This window comes from Panthera leo, chromosome B1 (assembly GCF_018350215.1).
Source record: "Panthera leo isolate Ple1 chromosome B1, P.leo_Ple1_pat1.1, whole genome shotgun sequence".
NCBI lineage: Eukaryota > Metazoa > Chordata > Mammalia > Carnivora > Felidae > Panthera > Panthera leo.
This window is the reverse complement of record NC_056682.1, coordinates 70836343-70856131: the sequence shown is the minus strand read 5'-3', so window position 1 is coordinate 70856131 and position 19789 is coordinate 70836343. Positions and strand designations below refer to the sequence as shown.

Here is a 19789-nt window from a genome sequence, read left to right as displayed (position 1 = left end):
TAGTGGGTTGTGAAATCAATTGAGTACATCGTAACAAGGATTCTTAAAAAAAAAGAAACAGAAAACATCACACTGATTTCATATATTAAGGTTAACAATTATTTCACAATACATACGTATCCCTGCATATCCTATTTTAAAATGTGTGTGTGTCTGCACATATGCATGCATGATTACACTTTAAAATGTTTTCTTACGGTGTTGTCTTGGCCTGAAAGTTTAAAGAATACCCGCTTAGGGCGACAGTGGCTTGCAATCAGAAAATCTGACCTTTCAAATAAAGGTAACACATACTTGTTGATGGCATGCCAAACACTGAGCTAATAATCCTCACAGCAATGCTATAAGGCAGAAACTTTCGTCACTCACATTCTGTGGGTAGGAAAACTTTCCCAATGTTATAAAGGTAGATTAATGGAGGAGTAAGAGTTCAAGCCAGATCTGTGGCACTCAAGGTCCCAATAACACAACTTTGCAGTGAGGCCTCCGTTAAGAATCTTGGTCAAGGTCAGTCCAAGGCGCTAAGGATACTTCAGTAATGCCCAAGAACTTAGAGGAGTAAACACTATTGCTAGCATAGATGATATCATTCGTATCGCAAAATACTGTGTATCCAAGCATTCCTAACTATGTGTTTATGTGGACCACGGTAGCTTGTAAGGAAAATAAACCAGTGCTCACTTTAAACCGTATTCATTCAGCTTGATCTGTTGACAGTCACGGGGAGGCTCATACGCTGTGGAAACAAGCAGCACAGCCGAATAGCTCGGATTCAACCACCCCTTGTCCTTCCTTAAGGGGATGGTCAAATCAGAGCATACCCTACATTAGAGGCACATGCCATAGATTAGAAAGTAGAATACCTGATCTGAACTGAGAAGTCAATTCAACTTAAAAATTAAAAAAAAAAAAAAAAAAAACAAAGAAGCATGGTATTTTGCTATGTAAGCACAGGGTGGTTAAGTATGGACAAAACTCTGCAACATTAACTTTGAAAACAACATAAGTCACGAAGTAGTTGAGGATAGGGGAGTCTTTGGGAAAGAAGAAAAGAGGGAGTCAGAGAGAGGAGAGAGAGGGAAGGAAGGAAGGAAGGAAGGAAGGAAGGAAAGAAGGAAGGAAGGAAGGAAGGAAGGAAGGAAGGAAGGAAGGAAGGAGGGAGGAAAGAAGGCAGGGAGGAAGGAAGGGAGGAAAGAAGGCAGGGAGGAAGGAAGGGAGGAAAGAAGGAGGAAGAGAAAGAAGAAAAGAGAACCCTCCTCCTCCATTACTTTGGTTAATACTTTCTGCAAGCCATGTTGCTTTTTTTCAATAAGATAAAAATGTTTGTCCATACATCTTTATCTGAAGTTTTATATAAAGAATATCTCACTACTTGAAAACACTCCTTCGAACTTTAAGTGACTTCCAGGTAGCCATGCTATTCCCTACAGCTTGAAAAATAATGAAGCTAAATCTCCTCAGGAAGAATTACAGAAGTGGATAAAAATGCATTCAATGTCTACACCGCACCATGGCATGTTATCAGGCATTCTGATATACATAACAAGGCACGATGACCCATCACCAAATATGGCCACACATATTTTAAAATTTATTACATATTTATATATTTATTATTTGTATATTTATGCAGTATTTGTTTATTTACAATATTACAATGATACACTATCAGGCTGTATCAATACTGAAACTGAACAAAGGAGAATGGTCGTTACTTTAACCAAGTGCTACTTAACTGCCCCGGTTTCCCTAAGGTTCCTATGCAGGCAAGCATGCTGATAGGTGATGCCCATAGCTCACTGATTACCACCAGCATCCTTTCTGCTTCCCCCAGTTGAATTTTACACTTACAAGGAGACAGTTGTATTTGTTCTCCAAGCCCTTTATATCAGTAGTACCTGTTTTGTAAATATCCCTATTTAAATACTATGTAACCCAATCAAATATGGGTTGCTGCTTCATGATGAATGAATGCTTTGGAAGGACAAAAATGAGTTACTATGAAAACAACTGCTGTTCAGGTAGGTATGAGACAGACCAATGTAAAATGTAGGAGGCGGAACCTCATAAAATCCTAAAGGAATTCTGCACTTAGATTGCTTTGAATGGTTATCTTCAAGTTCTGGTTTTCACTTAAAGAAACCCAAACTGAAAGTCATGATTAATACATTATGGCTAAGCTTTGTGGAAGAAATACAACAGAACTCCAATCAGCACATTCCTACTTAAAACAAAGGGCTTGGCCCTAAATGAAGAGTAAGGAAATTAAAATTAAATGCTCTCAAAAGATGTGTATCATTTTTATGATTCTCCATCTGAACTATTCCAGTCAGCCAATATGCCAGTTATCAGCCTCCATGGGTACATGAGCTGGCTTTTATTGAATTCCAAAATTTAAAAATATCTTGAGAATATCACACACATCACTATCTTTCGCTTTTGAACTAGCTTAACTTTTACATATTATGCAATTATGTAAATCCTCCCCCAACACGCACACATACCATACCTGTTGAAGCCAAATTATATAAATTTTGCATGAGAGGAGATTTAGTAGCACTGAAATCATCAATCTAACCTGGAGAAATGAAGGGCTTTTTAAGCAATCAATTCTCAATCTTGACAACAGTTTAAAGCTATAGATTATATCTTGAGCTCTTATCATCCTAAAACTTCATTAATCTCTGTCTCAGAGGCAGCAAAGCCTTATTCATGGATTTATTTATAGTGACTATTTATGTTTCACACATTTACTTTGAATCCCACATCAAGAAGAGTGATTTGTGGTATTATTTTTGATTTTGTAATCTTTAATCTATGATAGATGTTCTATTCTAAGCTGCAAAAATGGTTCTGCACCACACAGAATTTTAGATGAAGATTATGAGATTACCTAGTTTAAAATAAAACTTTCTCTCCTGACCTACATTGGCACGCTGAAGCCATTTTGTGATGCAAAAATGTGTTCTCTCTCATTATTTTTGATTAAGCCATTAAAAAAAATATGTACTCACCAAATATTCTTCTAATTTTTATTTATGAAAGTCTTTTCATAAAGACTTTCATGGAACACCTCCTATGGTGTTACATATTTTTATTTATTCAAAAATTTAATTTTGAAGTTTGTGGATTGTAGGTCATTTTCTAGGTAGTGATATTGTACTATATCTTGTTATGCAAGTTGTTATTACCATTGAGGAAAATGAGGTGCAGGGTATATACATGATCTTTCTTACAAATAAATACCAACTTATAATTATCTCAAAGTAAAAGGCTAAAAAAGTTCTTATTGAACAAAAGTTGATTAAGAGATATTATACGCTGTAGTTGAAATTCGTGATTAGACTACAATTTTTCCTATTGATTTGTTCTGGACCTTAAGCAAATTGCATTCTTTCTCTGAACATACCTCTTGGTAAGAGGAATCATTTCTCAGAGTTATTATACTGAATAAATGAAATGATATACATCAGGAACTCGATACAGTAGCAGATGTTCAAGAAATGACGTGTACTATTATTTATTTAGGTAGTTTTTTTTCCCCCGGCTTAATACAAACTTATAGTTAAAATACAAAATGACCTGTATCGCCAAGTCAAATGACTGAATCCTTACTTACGCTAAATTGCATCCTGCCACAGCCTTGCAACATAAAGGAGTAAAAACCAAATGCAAAGGCACCACAGCGGAAAGTCCAGCATCTTGCTGAAAGCCTATACGTCCTTTTAAAGAGTTAAGATCCTAAAATTGCTCAGTGACATGGAATTATCCCCTGCCGTTTATGCCAAATAAAGACTGTGGCAAGCCACAGGAAACAGTGAAGCCCTTTTATGTAATTAGAAATCCTACTGGAAGAGAAAACATAAACTGCAGATAAATGAAAAGCAGGATCCCAGCATTTGGGAAAGCCCCTGAAATATGCAGTAGCAACGAACACCTTCCCATTCAGTATTGTTACATTTACAAATGTAGTCAAACGTACCCCTCTTGACATTTAGGCATCAAATATTAAGCCTTTTCTGAGTTCCAAAAGATGACTAAATAGCAGTAAGCAATGAATTCAGAGAGAATGCAGGATCCTGCAGAAGACCCAGTCTGAAAGGGATCCCCGTCTTTAAAACAAAATTCTGTATGCCTGGGTAGATCTGGCGGTTCTTTTTATCGTTTTTATCAGTAATGGGACTAGAGTGCCACAAAGCATCATTCATCATATTCCAAAAAAAAAAAAAAAAGGGGGGGGGGAATATTTGTGTCAGAATGTTTGAGATGACTTCTAAAGAATCTGATCCAAAGGATGTGTCATGTATTTTAATACCGCCTCTCTCAGGTATTGGGAGTCAAGTTTTGGCATGCAGTGTTTCTCTGTCTCTCTAACAATTCACTGTCTTTCACATGTCTTTTCCTAAAACAACTAATTACACTTAATGCTATTTCATTAACTTACACCCGGCAGGAAAGTGTTTTGCTTTTTTTTTTTCTTTCTCTTTTTTCACCCTATCAGAATGTTATTCCACTGGAAAAAGGCATTTCCTTTTTATAGCAGTGCTATAAAATTTAAGGGCACAATCTCAGAGGACAGAGTGGACACGACCTGAGCTGACTGGGAGCTCTTCACACCTACTTCCAACTCCTATCTTCAGATTTTATTTTGGAGTCTTAGATAATTGCCACTTCAATGCCTTTCCTATTATCCATGCAATGGTGGTGCGGGGTGGGGGGTAGTTTCTAACATAAACCTTGGCTTTCTTTAGCAAACCTGCTTTGGAAGTACTTAAGATAATTCATATAGTCCTTTAAGGCAACAGATGACAGCCTTAATCCCTCTTCTGAATAACTACTTGCAGTGGAGAAACACAGGAAAGGTACCAGGCAGGTATTTTCATACCAGCTTTTATTCACACTTAAACAAAAGAGGACTTGACGTAACTAGAGTGGAAACACCTAGGCAGATACAAGACCTTTGCCCGGGGGCACTGACACAGAGACATCCTGGTTCCGGAATTTCCTCCCTTAGTTCAGTGGGGCCTTCGCCTAGAGGCGTCGCCCTGAAAATAGCTGTGACAGGTCATTCCCTTGTATATCAGTCCTTAAGATTTGTGTTTCCTTTTCCATTCATTTTAAAGATTATCAAAAGCCTATTATATTTCAGACTCTGTGCACAGACTGCCTCATTTAAGACTAAAAATGCCAGGGGTCTTTTGTACTCCACAGTGCTACATTTAGGATGTGCTTGATAGAAGTCTTCCAGTTAAATCTCCTTTTCCTTGCTATGCTTCTCAGTTTTAGCTTATTTTTTTTTTTTTGTATACATTTTAGCCTTGAAAGTCTCCTTAATGACACAATTCTGAAAAATTCTTTGGAGCTGAAAAGACTGCTAATGCACTCGCAAGTAACTATGTTAATTTTCAATAGTGATGAAATTTGACTGATAAGCAAAATATAATCAGTGAAATATTGACTCCATGTGCATTTTTACCTTCTTTAAAAGAAACTGTCTTTACTTCAGAAATAACTTAAAATTTTTTTAATGTTTATTTATTTTTGAGAGAGAGAAACAGGGCACGAGCAGGGGAGGGGCAGAGAGAGAGGGAGACACAGAATCCGAAGCAGGCTCCAGGCTCTGAGCTGTCAGCACAGAGCCCGACCTGGGGCTCGAATTCATGAGCTGTGAGATCTTGCCCTGAGTAGGAGGCTTACCCAACTGAGTCACCCAGGTGCTCCTACTTCAAAAGTAACTTTTAAAGGAGCTATAAGTCTTGTTTGCATTTTAAAGGTAACTGTGTGGAGAAAGCAAAATTGAATCCTCAATATTCATCGCGACTCTCATTTATATATAAAAAAAAGTAGGTAAATTCTCACTCAGTTCACCAACTTCACAAAGTTTCTAAAGTATCCATGACATCATAATCAATTTTCTATTGTATTATTTCTTAATACTTAAGTGTTTTAATAAGGAAAGATGAAAATAGAAATGGGATAGAAGAATAAGAAGTAGATAAGAAAGCAAAGGTGGTGAGAGAAAATCTTACATTTGTTTTCCCTTCGTCAGTGATCTTCCCAAAGTAGTCCAGATGCAGCCTGGCTTTACCCAGAATTAGGAAAGCCCTATTTAATATCCTCACTTCTAAGTATGTGACCTTCTCTGAGTTTTAATCTATCAAATGGTGATAATACTGCATTATGGGCGTCAGATGATATAAAAGCACCCATCAAGCCCAGTACTTCTTTCTATCTCATTTTTTTTAATGTTTTTTTTTTTTTTTTTTATTTTTGAGAGAGACAGAGACAGAATGCAAGTGGGTTAGGGGCAGAGAGAGAGGGAGACACAGGATCCAAAGTAGGCTCCAGGCTCTAAGCTGTCAGCATACCAGAGCCCCATCCAGGGCTTGAACCCATGAATCGTGAGATCATGACCTGAGCCGAAGTCAGATGCTCAACTGACTGAGCCACCCAGGCGCCCTGCCCAGTACTTCTTTCAATATATATTCATCATTCTCTTCTGCCTAATTCAACTATTTCCAAGTTGATATCATTAAGCACTTCCTTTCCAAAATATGTCTACAATAGGGGTGCCTGGGTGGCTCAGTCGGTTAAGCATCCAACTTCAGCTCAGGTCACGATCTCGCGGTCCGTGAGTCTGAGCCCCGCGTCGGGCTCTGGGCTGATGGCTCAGAGCCTGGAGCCTACTTCCGATTCTGTGTCTCCCTCTCTCTCTGCCCCTCCCCCCGTTCATGCTCTGTCTCTCTCTGTCTCAAAAATAAATAAACGTTAAAAAAGATATGTGTTTACAATATACTTGACTTTCAAAAATTAACCTCTTCAAAAGTATATAACGTTAATTGCACTTAACTTTTACTTTTGTTCTAAGCGGAAGTAAGAATTGATGCTTATATTGTATATAGAATAAGATTCATGTGATTTCAGAATAACATTAAATAAATAGCCATTATGTCATCTTAAAGAGAGAAGTAAAATTTTTAAAGCTCTAGTTGTAACATTCAAGGCATTCAAATACATCAACAGCATTACTCAAATGGAGAAATATTTGAAAACTATGAGGATAGCATTTTCTAAAAGGTATGGATCATATGGTGAATTGGTAACAAGTAACCCATAAAATTAATGAACCATGATTGTTATGCTATTGGATACTACTGGACATAATACTAATATTACAACACAGTTCAGGATACGGTAAGTGGCTAATCAACGTCAAGTCCTACCTATGACTCCCCAGCATTAAAAAAGGAAATATAATATTAGCACCATGATGCAAAGCAACTGCTATAAGGGATGTTTCATCTGGCATGGAAAAATAATGGAGTTGTCCCTCAAGGTCAATTACAGAGCGTGGCACCTGGCACATACCATGCCCTCAAAATACTGAACGGAATTTGAATATCTTGTTGATCAAATGCAAACTTAGTGTTTGATAAGGACATCACTATATGAATAAAGACAAATATGATGACTTGAACTCTGTTCTCTCCTAAAATGATTGATTCTGAAGATATTTTTTAAATGCATAATTCTTCAAGGCCAAAGAAAGGAGTCAACGGTGGTAAAATTTTGGAAACTGAAAAGTAGGTAGGTGTGCAATCATTCAATTGGTGGACCAAAATTCCACAGGGGACAATCAAGAAGCAACCTGGCTTACATGAAAGAGCAACCAAAAAGCTCTGGGATGTACTGACATCAGTACTGATAGAAGTGGGAAGGACAGGAGAGCTAAAAACAGGAAGACTGGTTGAAACTCATGAAGCTGTCAGGCACTCCAAATCTATCTTCCCACTGTGGCAGAAGACTGACTCGTTCAAATTTTTTTCCCTGAACAGAATAACACTGAGGATTGATGGACTGGGGAACCCAAGCAGAGTGGGAGCTGTGATATTCTGAATATAGGGTTATGGCGGTGGTTGAGTAAATGTGTTTACACTTAATGCCGAGGCTCTCAGTCTTAATCCACTCTGCTCTCATTTCAGAGAACTGGCAGCCAGGATTATAACCCTTAGAAAAGAGATTAGGGGAATCAGGGGGCTTTCAAGAAATTGACCTGGCCAACTCACAATACAGCGAAGACTGCAGTCAGCAAGCCTATCCACACACACACAGAATGTCCAGTCAGTTTTTAAGTGGCCAACTCAAATTCTAGACTTAGCCAAGTATTCATTTAGGGTTGACGGTTAAGTGAAGGAATTTTCAGTTATTCAAGCCCACAAAATTGTATCTCTGATGCTCCTTTTTCACAGTAAATTCATTTACTCTCTTCCCAAACAGGAAGCAAAGGAGAGAAGAAGACAAAAGATCCTGCAAACAAGAGATCTAAAGCAAGAAAATGACAAAGGAAATACTCAAGATAATGATGGGGGGAGTGGAGGTGGGTGGCACCCCAAGGATGACAGCTGTGTGGCAGGTCTAGAGGGAAATCAATCTAAATTGAAGTAGACTGGATTGTTTCAGCAGAGATTTCTTCTGGTCAGTGAAATTATTAGAGAACATGAATTTGAGAGGAGATTCACACAATTTGAGGAACAGTTTGGGGATGAATAGCTGATACATACGTAGAAAGCTAAGCAGCAAACCAAAAACTAACACAACTCTAAGGAAAACAAAATAAAACAAGGCAGGAAAGGAAATGCAGTCACAGTATACTTTATGGCTCAGCGGTGAAAAATGATTACATGGCCACCATAATGTACTCAATGGATTTGGATCTTGATATAATCAGGATATACTAGAGAAGCCAATGACGGGATGCTTCTGCATGTGTGGTAAATGCAGGAGGGTGAAAGAAAGAAAGCTTCATATTCCAGAGAGGTAAGTCAGTGAAGATCATAGATAGTTCTTTAAAACCAAAGAAGCAAGAAGTAGCAACAGAAGCATGTTACATGAAGGTACAGAGGTCAATCCTAAAAGAATCAGTTAAACGAAGTGGAAGTACTTGCCTCCAAAGTACAGGAAAGCAGTATGGACAGAGGAAAGTGGGGACAACTGCTTTTTTGTAACAAGCCTAAGAGAAATATTTGCCTTTTAAAAATTTGCTAGTGTAACTCGGACAAAAATTGGAATTACATGTGAAACAATGTCTGAGGAGATTGAAAGAATATTTCTTCGTGGTTGGGACTGCCTTATTTTACTAATAGTGCTTTATACCACAGGATAAATGACTATCTAGTCTAGAACCACGCCTCAGTGCTGGATCTACGCCATATGTGAATTATCAGCCAAGCTCAGTGCTGAACTAGAGAAGAAGGCAGATTGTCATTGATTCTTGTTACATGGGTAAGAGATACTGACAGTTGACAAAGCTGATAAGCCTCACTACATAGCTTAGAAAAGTCAGTACAACAAATGCAAGCATTAAAAATTGAAACCTGGGGCACCTGGGTGGCTCAGTCAGTTAAGCGTCCAACTTCGGCTCAGGTCATGATCTCACGGTCTGTGAGTTTGAGCCCCGCACGGGACTCTGTGCTGACAGCTCAGAGCCTGGAGCCTGCCTTGGATTCTGTGTCTCCCTCACTCTCTCTCTCTCTCTGCCCCTCCTCCACTTGTGCTCTGTTTCTCTCGATCTCAAAAATAAATAAATGTAAAAAAAAATTTTTAAATTGAAATCTATCCATTTCTAATTCTATGAGAAAGTTCCACTTTTTTTGTAATCTTGAAATATAGAGAACACAGGAGTATGTTAGCAATAAAATATTCATGCAGAATTTCTCAGCTGTTCAAAAAATATTCATGTTTGCTTGAATATGAAAAGTATTTCCCCAACATCTTGTAGCAAAACTCTCTGCATCTGCTCAGTTATAGTGGAGAGAGGTTTCTCACCCACAAGCTCAATGTGAGAACATCTTGTATCAGAGTCCCCAAGCATGTTTGAAGATGCAGATAACTGAGCACCACTCCAGATAAAGAGAATCATCATCTTTGATATTTGGTAATATGATTTTTAATAAATTCTTTAGACATTTTAATTTTTTTAATGTTTATTTATTTTTGAGAGAGAGACAGAGAGACAGAGAGAGATAGAGACAGCATGAGCAGGGGAGGGGTAGAGAGAGAGGGAGACACAGAATCCGAAGCAGGCTCCAGGCTCTGAGCTGTCAGCACAGAGACCAACGTGGGGCTCGAACTCACGAACTGTGAGATCATGACCTGAGCTGAAGTCGGACGCTCAACCGACTGAGCCACCCAGGCACCCTTAGAAATTTTTAATAACATATTTGACATCAAGTCTATACTAAGTAATTTCCAGGGTTTCTGTTTGTTTGATTGCTTGTTTGTTTTTTCCTTTAAGAGTCATAATATCTGTCTGTTCTGAACAATTGCCTCTCTTCTCCAAATCTTTCCAAACCATTTCTATTATACTTATTCATGTAGTATATTTATATAGGTGTGTGTGTGTGTGTGTGTGTGTGTGTGTGTGTGTGTGTGTGTTGTGTGTATACATTTATTTTCCCTCAAAGCAAGGTGAGTTCTCAGAGACCCAGGGCAATGCCATAAATTTTTTAAAATTTCTCACAATGAAATATTTCGTCAAATATTCTTCAATACATGCCAGAAGACGTAACAGGAGAATGGATGGGGTATTGAAGACAAAAGTATTTATGTTATCATTTTAAATCGCAACCAACTTCTAGAGAATCATTCCATCAGGTTTAGGGTCATATTAAGTCTAAGCTTTTAAATATTTGTGGCTTGAGATATGAAATATGAATCAATCAAACTTCAAGCTTTCCTAAATTCATATTTATAACCCCTTGTACATCAACTTAAAGTGGTTTTTCTGCCTCTTACCATCCCTGCAGTGGCACCAACTGACTTTTCCTTTCTAACTACAAATCATACCATCTGTGAAGTTCTTTTTTAGATAGCTAGGAATTAACTGGAACAAAAAAGAATCAGTAGAAATGGAAGAGACCACATCTTCACATGAAAGAGAGCACTGTGCCCATGGGGTAGGAGTTGGTAGAAAAATACATTAAACAGCTCTTAGCCAAGTAAAAGCTTAGTCTTTGTGGCAATTGTATAATTTCTTTGATGTAATAAAATACTGTCATCTCTAGACTCCCTCCATAAATATACAATTACACTGTATATATTAATAAAAACCTAATCATTCAAAAAGTGTTTCAGACTATATACTATAGAGATACAGTATTTGAAATAACTTCTTTTATTCTGTAAATACTACAAAAAATCTAACAATTATTTTCTCTTAATTCTCTCTTAAGGTTAAAAAAAATTTATTTTAAAGGTTTAAAACCTGAATTTTTCACTCATTAAAATAAGTTTAATACAGTAATATAGGCACGCAGTGCAACTTGCTATGAAAATTCACGATTTTTTAAAATCTTGACATTTTAATACTGAATTTGTTTCCTATGGGATAAGGGTTACGGTATTGCTGTATGTATTTTTATTCCAGGTATGCTGTTCCCCCACCCCCCTACCCCACCTCCCACCCCCACCTAAGAAAATGAACTTGATACCTTATTTGAGAATTACTTGGAATTTTTCTTAACCTGAACATAAAAGCAAATTTGGCCTTCAGTTAAGACTTTCCTTTACATGATATTAAGAGTGAAATAACCTACTGGCACATGCCAGAAAGGACGGAAAAAATATCCCCCTCCTCCTTTCTCCCTCCAACTTCAATATTCACTGAGCGGCTTTGTTCTCCGTATCCCGCATAATTAATAACTACTTTGGCAATCAGTCATGCATTCCTTAATGGCACCTCAGGCATCAAGTGTCCTTCTAAGCCTTCCCCACAGAAACCATACACCCTTCTATAGTGCACACTGGCCAGGCACTGACTTAACTCTGGACAAGTCATTTAAAAAATCACTGTTAAGGAAAACCCATAGTTGGGGTTATAAAGTAGCTACATTACTTGCGTGCCACTCTTTAGTATTATTTCATCTCTGGGTATAACTTTACTAAAAAGAATAAAAACTACGTGATATCCAAACAACTGTCACTTATCAGTGGAAAAAGAAAACAGAAAATAAATAATAGAAAAACTTTAGAAGCAACTTAAAAGATGAGTTTCACAGACTGTTGTGAGTTAAAGGAGTCTTCACTTCATTCATCACCCCACACTCCTCTTTTCAGGCAATAAAGGAAAGAAGATAAAAATATATGGAGTCAATTAGCCCGGTAGCTATAACATCTATTTCTCTTAATCTAAACTGATCCATTTATTACATTAAAAAATGAGAGCAGATGAATTGTTGAAAATATTATGTTATTACTTCTGATCAGGAAGCTTAAATTTAAAAATTCTGGAAAATACAATATTCAAAAACACTATTTTAAAAGAAATCAATAAATAGTATTTTAATCGTCCTTCAAAATGTTAACCAGGTTTGGAAAGAGAGAAAAAAAATCCTCAAATCTCATAACTGTTTTAAAACAGATATATAAATATAACAAACAACATTATACTCAAAAGAAATAGTTTTATATGTAAAGAATAAAACCACTAAAAATATTCATATTTGGATTTGTATATTTTATTTCAAAATAGGTATGGGTTTTTGAAGTAACTGATAAAAATATGCAATATTTTCATATTAAGGCTTATTTTCTTACAAATAAACTTTTAATAAGATCTTTTGATGCTAGAAGAAAAGATGCTATTTTTCAGCCTTTGTAGGTTTGCTAACAGTTTTAAATAATGGTGCTTATGCTACAGTACACAGAGTAAAACATACATAATCTATTATAAATTACTCCAAAATTAAACAAGAAATTTTCTTTTCTTTGTAAGAGATCCGAAATGTGCGCTGGGCTCTCAATGTGTGTGGCCTCCAAACAGAAACAAGCTTGCACTGTTTTATTTCAGTTTTGCTTCATTTCTTCCCAAACAATCTCTCACTGCTAATCTACCAGGCCTTTTTTTTTTTTTAGCATGAAGGGGGAAAAAAAAATCAAAGACATTATTAACTCCTTATGCACAATCATAAAAGCTGAATGTATATTGTTTGGCATCAATATGCATGAATTTATTTTTCATTACTTATTAATGGGGCATAAGGGGGTATATATTTCCATAAATAATTCTCGAAAATAACACTGAAATGCTAACATTTTAAATTTATGTAGTAAATTTATGTGGTTATGAACATAGTTTTTAATGGCAACATGTACGGCAACACTGTTTCTGAAAATTTTAACTAATGTATTAGAATTCTACTGCTGAGCTACATACTATCTAAAGTTGGTATAGAATCAACCAGACTTAAAGGTTAGTTAGAATCAAACATATCCATTCATGCTCCAAAAGAAGGCTGCAGAATGGTCTCCCTTACTTGTAGACTATAAAGAATATTAAAATAAACTTTCTCCATAATTGTCCCAGAAAAAAAAAAAAGAACTGATTAAACTCGAAGTTTTTGTTCGTGTGTGAACAGATGCAAAATGTTAATCTAATTATAAAAAAGCTGATGAGTATGATTATACACATTAATGGTTATAATGTCATAAGTAGGCACCGATTTCTTGAACTACTTGGGATGTTCCACTCCCACCAGAAAGAGAGAGAGAGAGAGAGACAGAGAAAGAGAGAGGGAGGGAGGGAGAGAGAGAGAGAGAGAGAGAGAGAGAGAGAGAAACTAGTTCTAATATATCAGGACCAGGAGAATACCTGGTGTCATTAGTGTGATTCTTCAGTGCTCTAGCTGACAAAACAGCACTATTATACAACATTAACAGAGGTAACACATACTAAATGAGAAGTCAGTACAGCTCCAGGGGGGTTTAGACAACTCCCAGGGGAACTGGCTGAACTACCATGAGATACTAGTGAGCAGGTGCTTCAGGGTGTGCTAGGCACTCAGTAGCAAACCTCAGTTCGGGAATCTAATAGTCCACTAAGGACCCATGGTTCCTATCATTTTTATCATTAGAAAATTAAAGGAGACCATTGTGGCCAGTGGTCTCCAAGGTCCTATTTTGCAAGGGTGGGTTTGCAGTCAATGAGACCAATGCCTTTGAGGAGCTGGGTGTGCTAATTATGAAGTACATCCTTGACAAAAAAGAAAAAAAAAAGTATTAGAGATGATCCAGGGGTTGGAGGGGCATGTGCCCTTGAGCAAATGCCACAAGAACTTTTAAGTCTGTTCTTAAAAAGGTAAACTTTCTTCCCTTAGGCTTTCATTCATTGATACACAGATAAGACTGATGGATCTTTCCAGGCTAGTAATAATATTGTGGGGAGGAGGGGCATGGAGGGAAGGATGTCATTTAGCAACACACAATGATAATTCAAAACATTCTGGAAGGCTTAACAGCAAAATCACTTGTCAACTTTTCACTAACCAAATCTCACCCTTCTGCAGGCAGTTATTGAGAACAGGAGTGTGGCTGTGTTGGGGAAGAGGCATACAAGGAACCAAGAGAAAGGCTTCTATGAAATGGTAGATAAATAGCCAAAATAGATTTAAACTCAACAGAACTGAACAATCTGGCAAAATCAAAATCACCAAGTCATATTTATTAGGCAACAAGGACCATGACATCAAATTCTCTTGTTTCTTGCAATCCAATGGCTGCTGGTTTCCTGAGCATAAGACAAATTAATAGAAGATGTCCTATGTATGTTTCTACATATTTCCATGTTCTGCAGCCCAGCACAGGTCAACTTCGGTGCCATGCAAAACATGGCTCAAAGGATGTCAGGAGAATGTCAATTCCCATATTTACAGCTTATCAAACAACTTCAATAACTATTTAAAAATGCACTGAATTTAATTTCAATGATGCACCCGGTGATACATCTTTCATCTAAAGTCTCTCAGATGCAGTTTCTGATCTTAATCACAGTAAATCTCCAATAGTAGGTCAAATTCAGGTGGCGGGGCCCTTCTGAGTCAAGAGGATGGATGGTAATTACTACAGACCCTATGAGGCTTTATCTCATTTCAAGGCTCATGAACAGGATATACTCTCACAGATAAAAATACAGCTGTCAGTGAATCTTCTGTTAGTTAAGCTGGAGTGAGTGAATGGTATCATCAACTCAGCATTCAAGTATTTATTAAGAACCTCTAATGTGCCCCAGAACTGAGCACAACACTATAAATTTCCTGTGTTTTTATCTTTACGTATTTTATTTAATCCACACAACTCTGTGAGTTATACAACTAGCTAACCCATGCAGTCATAAAATTAGAAAAATACAACCCTTGATGTTGGCATATATATATTTTAGCTTTCATGTCTTATTCTGTAGCAGGATGATTGTTAGTTATACATATTTAAAGTAATATAATGGGAAGAAGAGAGTTTATTTAAAATATAAGTATCTTCTCAGTTTCAAGTTTTTTTTTTAAATTTTTTTAAAGTTTATTTATTTTTGACAGAGACAGAGTGTGAACATGAGCTGGGGAGAGGCGGAGGGAAAGAGAGGGAGACACAGAATCCGAAGCAGGCTCCAGGCTCCGAGCTGTCAGCACACAGCCTGACGCGGGGCTCGAACTCACGGGCTGCAAGATCATGACCTGGGCCAAAGTCAGACGCTTAACCGACTGAGCCACCCAGGTGCACCACAGTTTCAAGTTTTATTTTGTCACAGATTAGGAATAAATAAAACCTTTGCTGTGTTATCACACCCATCATTACGTTTTTGAGTGAAACTTAATTGTTTCCTCTTTATATATTTAAGAACACTACATATGCTACACACACTGAAGATGTGGACTGTACAACTTTGTGGAAGTATAGTCCTATCTCCCTCTGCCATCGCAGACTTAAAAAATTTTAACTTCATAAATTCTCTAAAGTAAGATGCTGTGAAAGTGTGTTAAACAGATTCTTAGCGGCTTTATTCAAACAAATCATCACAATATCAATAGTGGTTTTTGAAAATGCTCATTCTTGTCTACTATTAACATTCCTCATTTCTAGATAAAAGTCTTCAATTTTAATAAATTTAAAGAAAAACACTAAATTATTAAAGTAAGAGACGTTTTGGAAATTAACTAAAAATGGTAGAGACCCTCTACTGGCAAAAAGTATTTCATCGTGGAACAGAGGTGTGGATATCTTAAACAATCTATATAAGGTAACTGATCAAGATTCACAATTTATTTATGACATATAGTTTAGAGCTATCTCCCTTAATGTTGATTTTACACAATAAATTATTCTACTGTTACTAAATGAATAAAAGATCCTTTTCAAACTTCAGTTTGAATTCATGGTTTCTTTTAGCTATATCTACAATAATATTTAAATTTATTAATTTAATCAAATCCTTAATGTTCCACAGACTTGAATTTGGGCAACCGAAAAAAGAAAGTTCTACTTAACATCACAATAAGAATATAACATATAAAGTTTAATATTGATTCCATATTTTCTAATTGGCTTCATGAACTGTTAGCCTGCCATGAGCATTGTTCTTATATCCAGTAAGAACACAGATGTTAATGCATGTAACCCACATTATGTTATGTTCCCAGAGTGACTGCTGATTTGTTAAATCTCCTGTCAGAAGTATTGAAGATATCAATTTTTATGTTATTTTAAGTGGTGATATTATTGATTATATTTAAAACGTTTACTAGGTGACATCATCATATTTGTAAGAGTACTTCAGAATTACTATAAGTAATGTGATAAAAATAGTAAAAGGGTGTTTAATATTTCTGTTGTGCAACAAATAGATATGAATGTTTGAAATAATATGTAAAGGATACAAATCGCCTGGATATAACTAAAACTACAGTAACAATTAAAGACCAAATAGGTGTCTTAAGTTCCAGTGAAAAGTTCAGAACTTCTTTTTTGAAACATGAACAGCCACAAGTATTATTTAAGCAGGATAAATATTAGCATAAGTAGGATAATAGAGATGACTACTTTTTAAAGTATATTTTACTAAAACACTGATTTTAGAAAGAGCTAGTAAGTTTACTTCTCTCGATAAAAAGAAAAATATGATGTACAGAATGTTGTGTACATGTTCATAAACCACACACATAAAAAATAAATTTTTGGCAGGTCCAGAAGAGGAAAGATGCCACCTTAATGGGGGAGAAAAAGTAAAACATCACTGAAGAAATTGGAATTTTAGGGCAGTTACAGACATGAATTTAGCTAAAATGGTATTAATATCAAACAGTGCTGGCTTTCTAGGTCTGCAATGTATTCATAACAAATATATAAGTGAATTTGAAAATTAGAACTGTTAGAATCCCGTGTAAGCTTCAACATTTATGTCTTTAAAGAGTAACATTTAGCAAAATGCAAAAGTGTATCACATAAGAAAGTTCTACAAAAATGCTAGAAAATAAAATTGTATTTTATTACTTAATATGACTCAAACTTGAAATTCAGGGAGACTTTACATGGTCCAAACTTTGATGATTATCTAAAAGGGAAGAGTAAGGGCGCCTGGGTGGCTCAGTCGGTTAAGCGTCCGACTTCGCTCAGGTCATGATCTCACGGTCCGTGAGTTCGAGCCCCGCGTCGGGCTCTGTGCTGACAGCTCAGAGCCTGGAGCCTGCTTCAGATTCTGTGTCTCCCTCTCTGTCTGACCCTCCCCCGTTCATGCTCTGTCTCTCTCTGTCTCAAAAATAAATAAACATTAAAAAAAATGGGAAGAGTAATAAATACACAGATTTTCCTATTTTTTTTTTCCAAGAGAAAATGCTATGTACTTATGCAACTTCCCACAAACAATGAATGGTGAGTTGCAGGGGAGTTGGGTAAGGGGGTTTCTCCTCAAAGTTGTAAAAACACATGTTTTATTTCATTACTCTGAAAAGGTATTTAACATGGCCAATGATTAGTGATCTGTAGTGATGGAATTTAAGTTATTTGTGATAACTACAGTGACATTTATGGATAAAAAAATCAAGGTAGGTAAAAGGTTTTGTTTTTTGTTTTTCCTGATTCTCACCCCCCCCCCGCCCACCTTTTTTTTTTTTTTTCTTCTTTTTTTAAGGTAAGCAAATAACTGACCCAATTAAATCAGGGGATCTGTAAGTGGTACTTACTGGCATGACAATGTTGTAGTGGATGCAGAACCCCGGTTCAGAAGGAAAATATTCATCAGATACAAATCTTATCCTGATTTGATTTCCTTTAGAAATCTGTTTTCCTGGCACTGTACCAGAACCACACCAGCGTCCTAATATAGTTCCATCACTAGGTTCTTCAACCTCTACAAAATCATACCTGCAAGAGACAAAGGCAAAAGAGACATAACATAACATGATCATAGCATGAGTTGTTATTTTAGCAATTCAAATTCCATGTTCATGGATACAAGGCAGCTATCTATGGACCAGAGCCAGGAGTCCATTCCAAATTTAACTGGGTCAATATAATCAAATACTCCAACGAAGAGGCACAATCAAAAATGCTTTCTCAATGTGGGCAAAATGACTCTTCTATTCTAAGCCCTCAAGTGCTGCTGGTGATGAACTCCAAATTCACTAAAAATAGCCATCTCAAGGCTTAAATATTTTGTAGGGAGCAACCGTATCTGACATTCAACTTATGAATTATTCAATGTAATTTCCATTTGGACATGATAGTTTTACTCCAATTTTAAGTGCTATTCTCATCGCCCATTACTTTCCGACAGTAACGCTTTCACCCTAGTCAGACTCCTTGGCTCCCTTTCCTCATCTCTGAGGCAAGCTTCTCTACAGCCGCATCATTATATACACACCCTTGAAATCTCACTTTGTACCAGTCTGCCTCTGTGAGACCTTTCTGGGTGTTCTCAGTTCACCGTCATCTTTCTCTTTTTGATAAACACATATGTTCAATATTCATTATATGTATGCAAGTGATCCAGTTTCATAGTCTGTTAAATCCCTGAAGAAAGGAATCAGTTTTTATATACTTCTAATTTGCACTGCAATGCACACAGTATCCTAAACATAAGGAATACGTAATATTTTTCCAACAAATGTTAATTTTGGTTTGAAAGGTTTAGATCAGTGGTACTCATCCAGAGCAGTGTTGCCTCTTAAGAAACATCCCAGAAATCTTCAGAGGCATTTTGGCTTATACTGAGACCAGGGGTGGGGATGGCACTGTGACACGTGGCAGGCACAGTCCAACAATGTTCAATAATGGAAAGTCCCAGAAGTGAGTATTGGCCCCATGTTCCCCATGCCTTTCAAACAGTTCACTGGACGTTTATGTAGGTGAAATTTTTGGTGTAGTTCCTCTGAGTCTGGAAACTAATGCTGTCTCACATGTAAGCACAAATATGTTCTGCAGTTTTAGGTAAAACCAAATTTTCCAGAAATTTAACCATCAAATAAGTTGAAGAAAGTTTCTATGTTTTGGAATGTAGCAAGAATTACTATTTTGGAAAAAACATATCATGAACAGAAACACTGCTTATACAATCTGTATTGCAATTAAACCAATTAAACATATACATATTCGTCTATATCTAGAACTGTCATATTCACAATGAATCTACTTAAAAGATGCAAATATCTACTTCCTTGCATTTTCCTCGCATACCTGTGCATATGTATTTATGATTTTAAATCCATTATTTTCATAAAACTTACTTTGTTATTTTAGCTTTATATAGCACACATGTCATTATATTTATATTTCAAACAATTGTGTATATAAATAGATGATCACTTCTATGAACTTCCTTCGAGAATACTAAAGAGGACACTGCAAAAAATTTCTTAAAATGTAGGTCTGACATGGTTGAAAATCACGGGTAGGCGTTTTCAAAAATATAAATTCAGTAGATACTAGACAACAAAAATAGTATGTTTTGTGCAGTACTGAATTTACA

General features: G+C 36.5%; 1 protein-coding gene across 3 annotated transcripts in view; it reads right to left on the bottom strand.

Annotated features, from left to right (window-relative positions):
• The window catches only part of PDGFC (platelet derived growth factor C), a 203367-nt gene that overhangs the window by 35801 nt on the left and 147777 nt on the right, over positions 1-19789 (bottom strand). For all 3 annotated transcript variants that reach the window (XM_042935211.1, XM_042935210.1, XM_042935209.1), the window contains exon 3: positions 18006-18186. In XM_042935211.1, coding sequence (XP_042791145.1) covers positions 18006-18186 — 181 coding nt within the window. The remainder of the gene's footprint in view (positions 1-18005; positions 18187-19789) is intronic.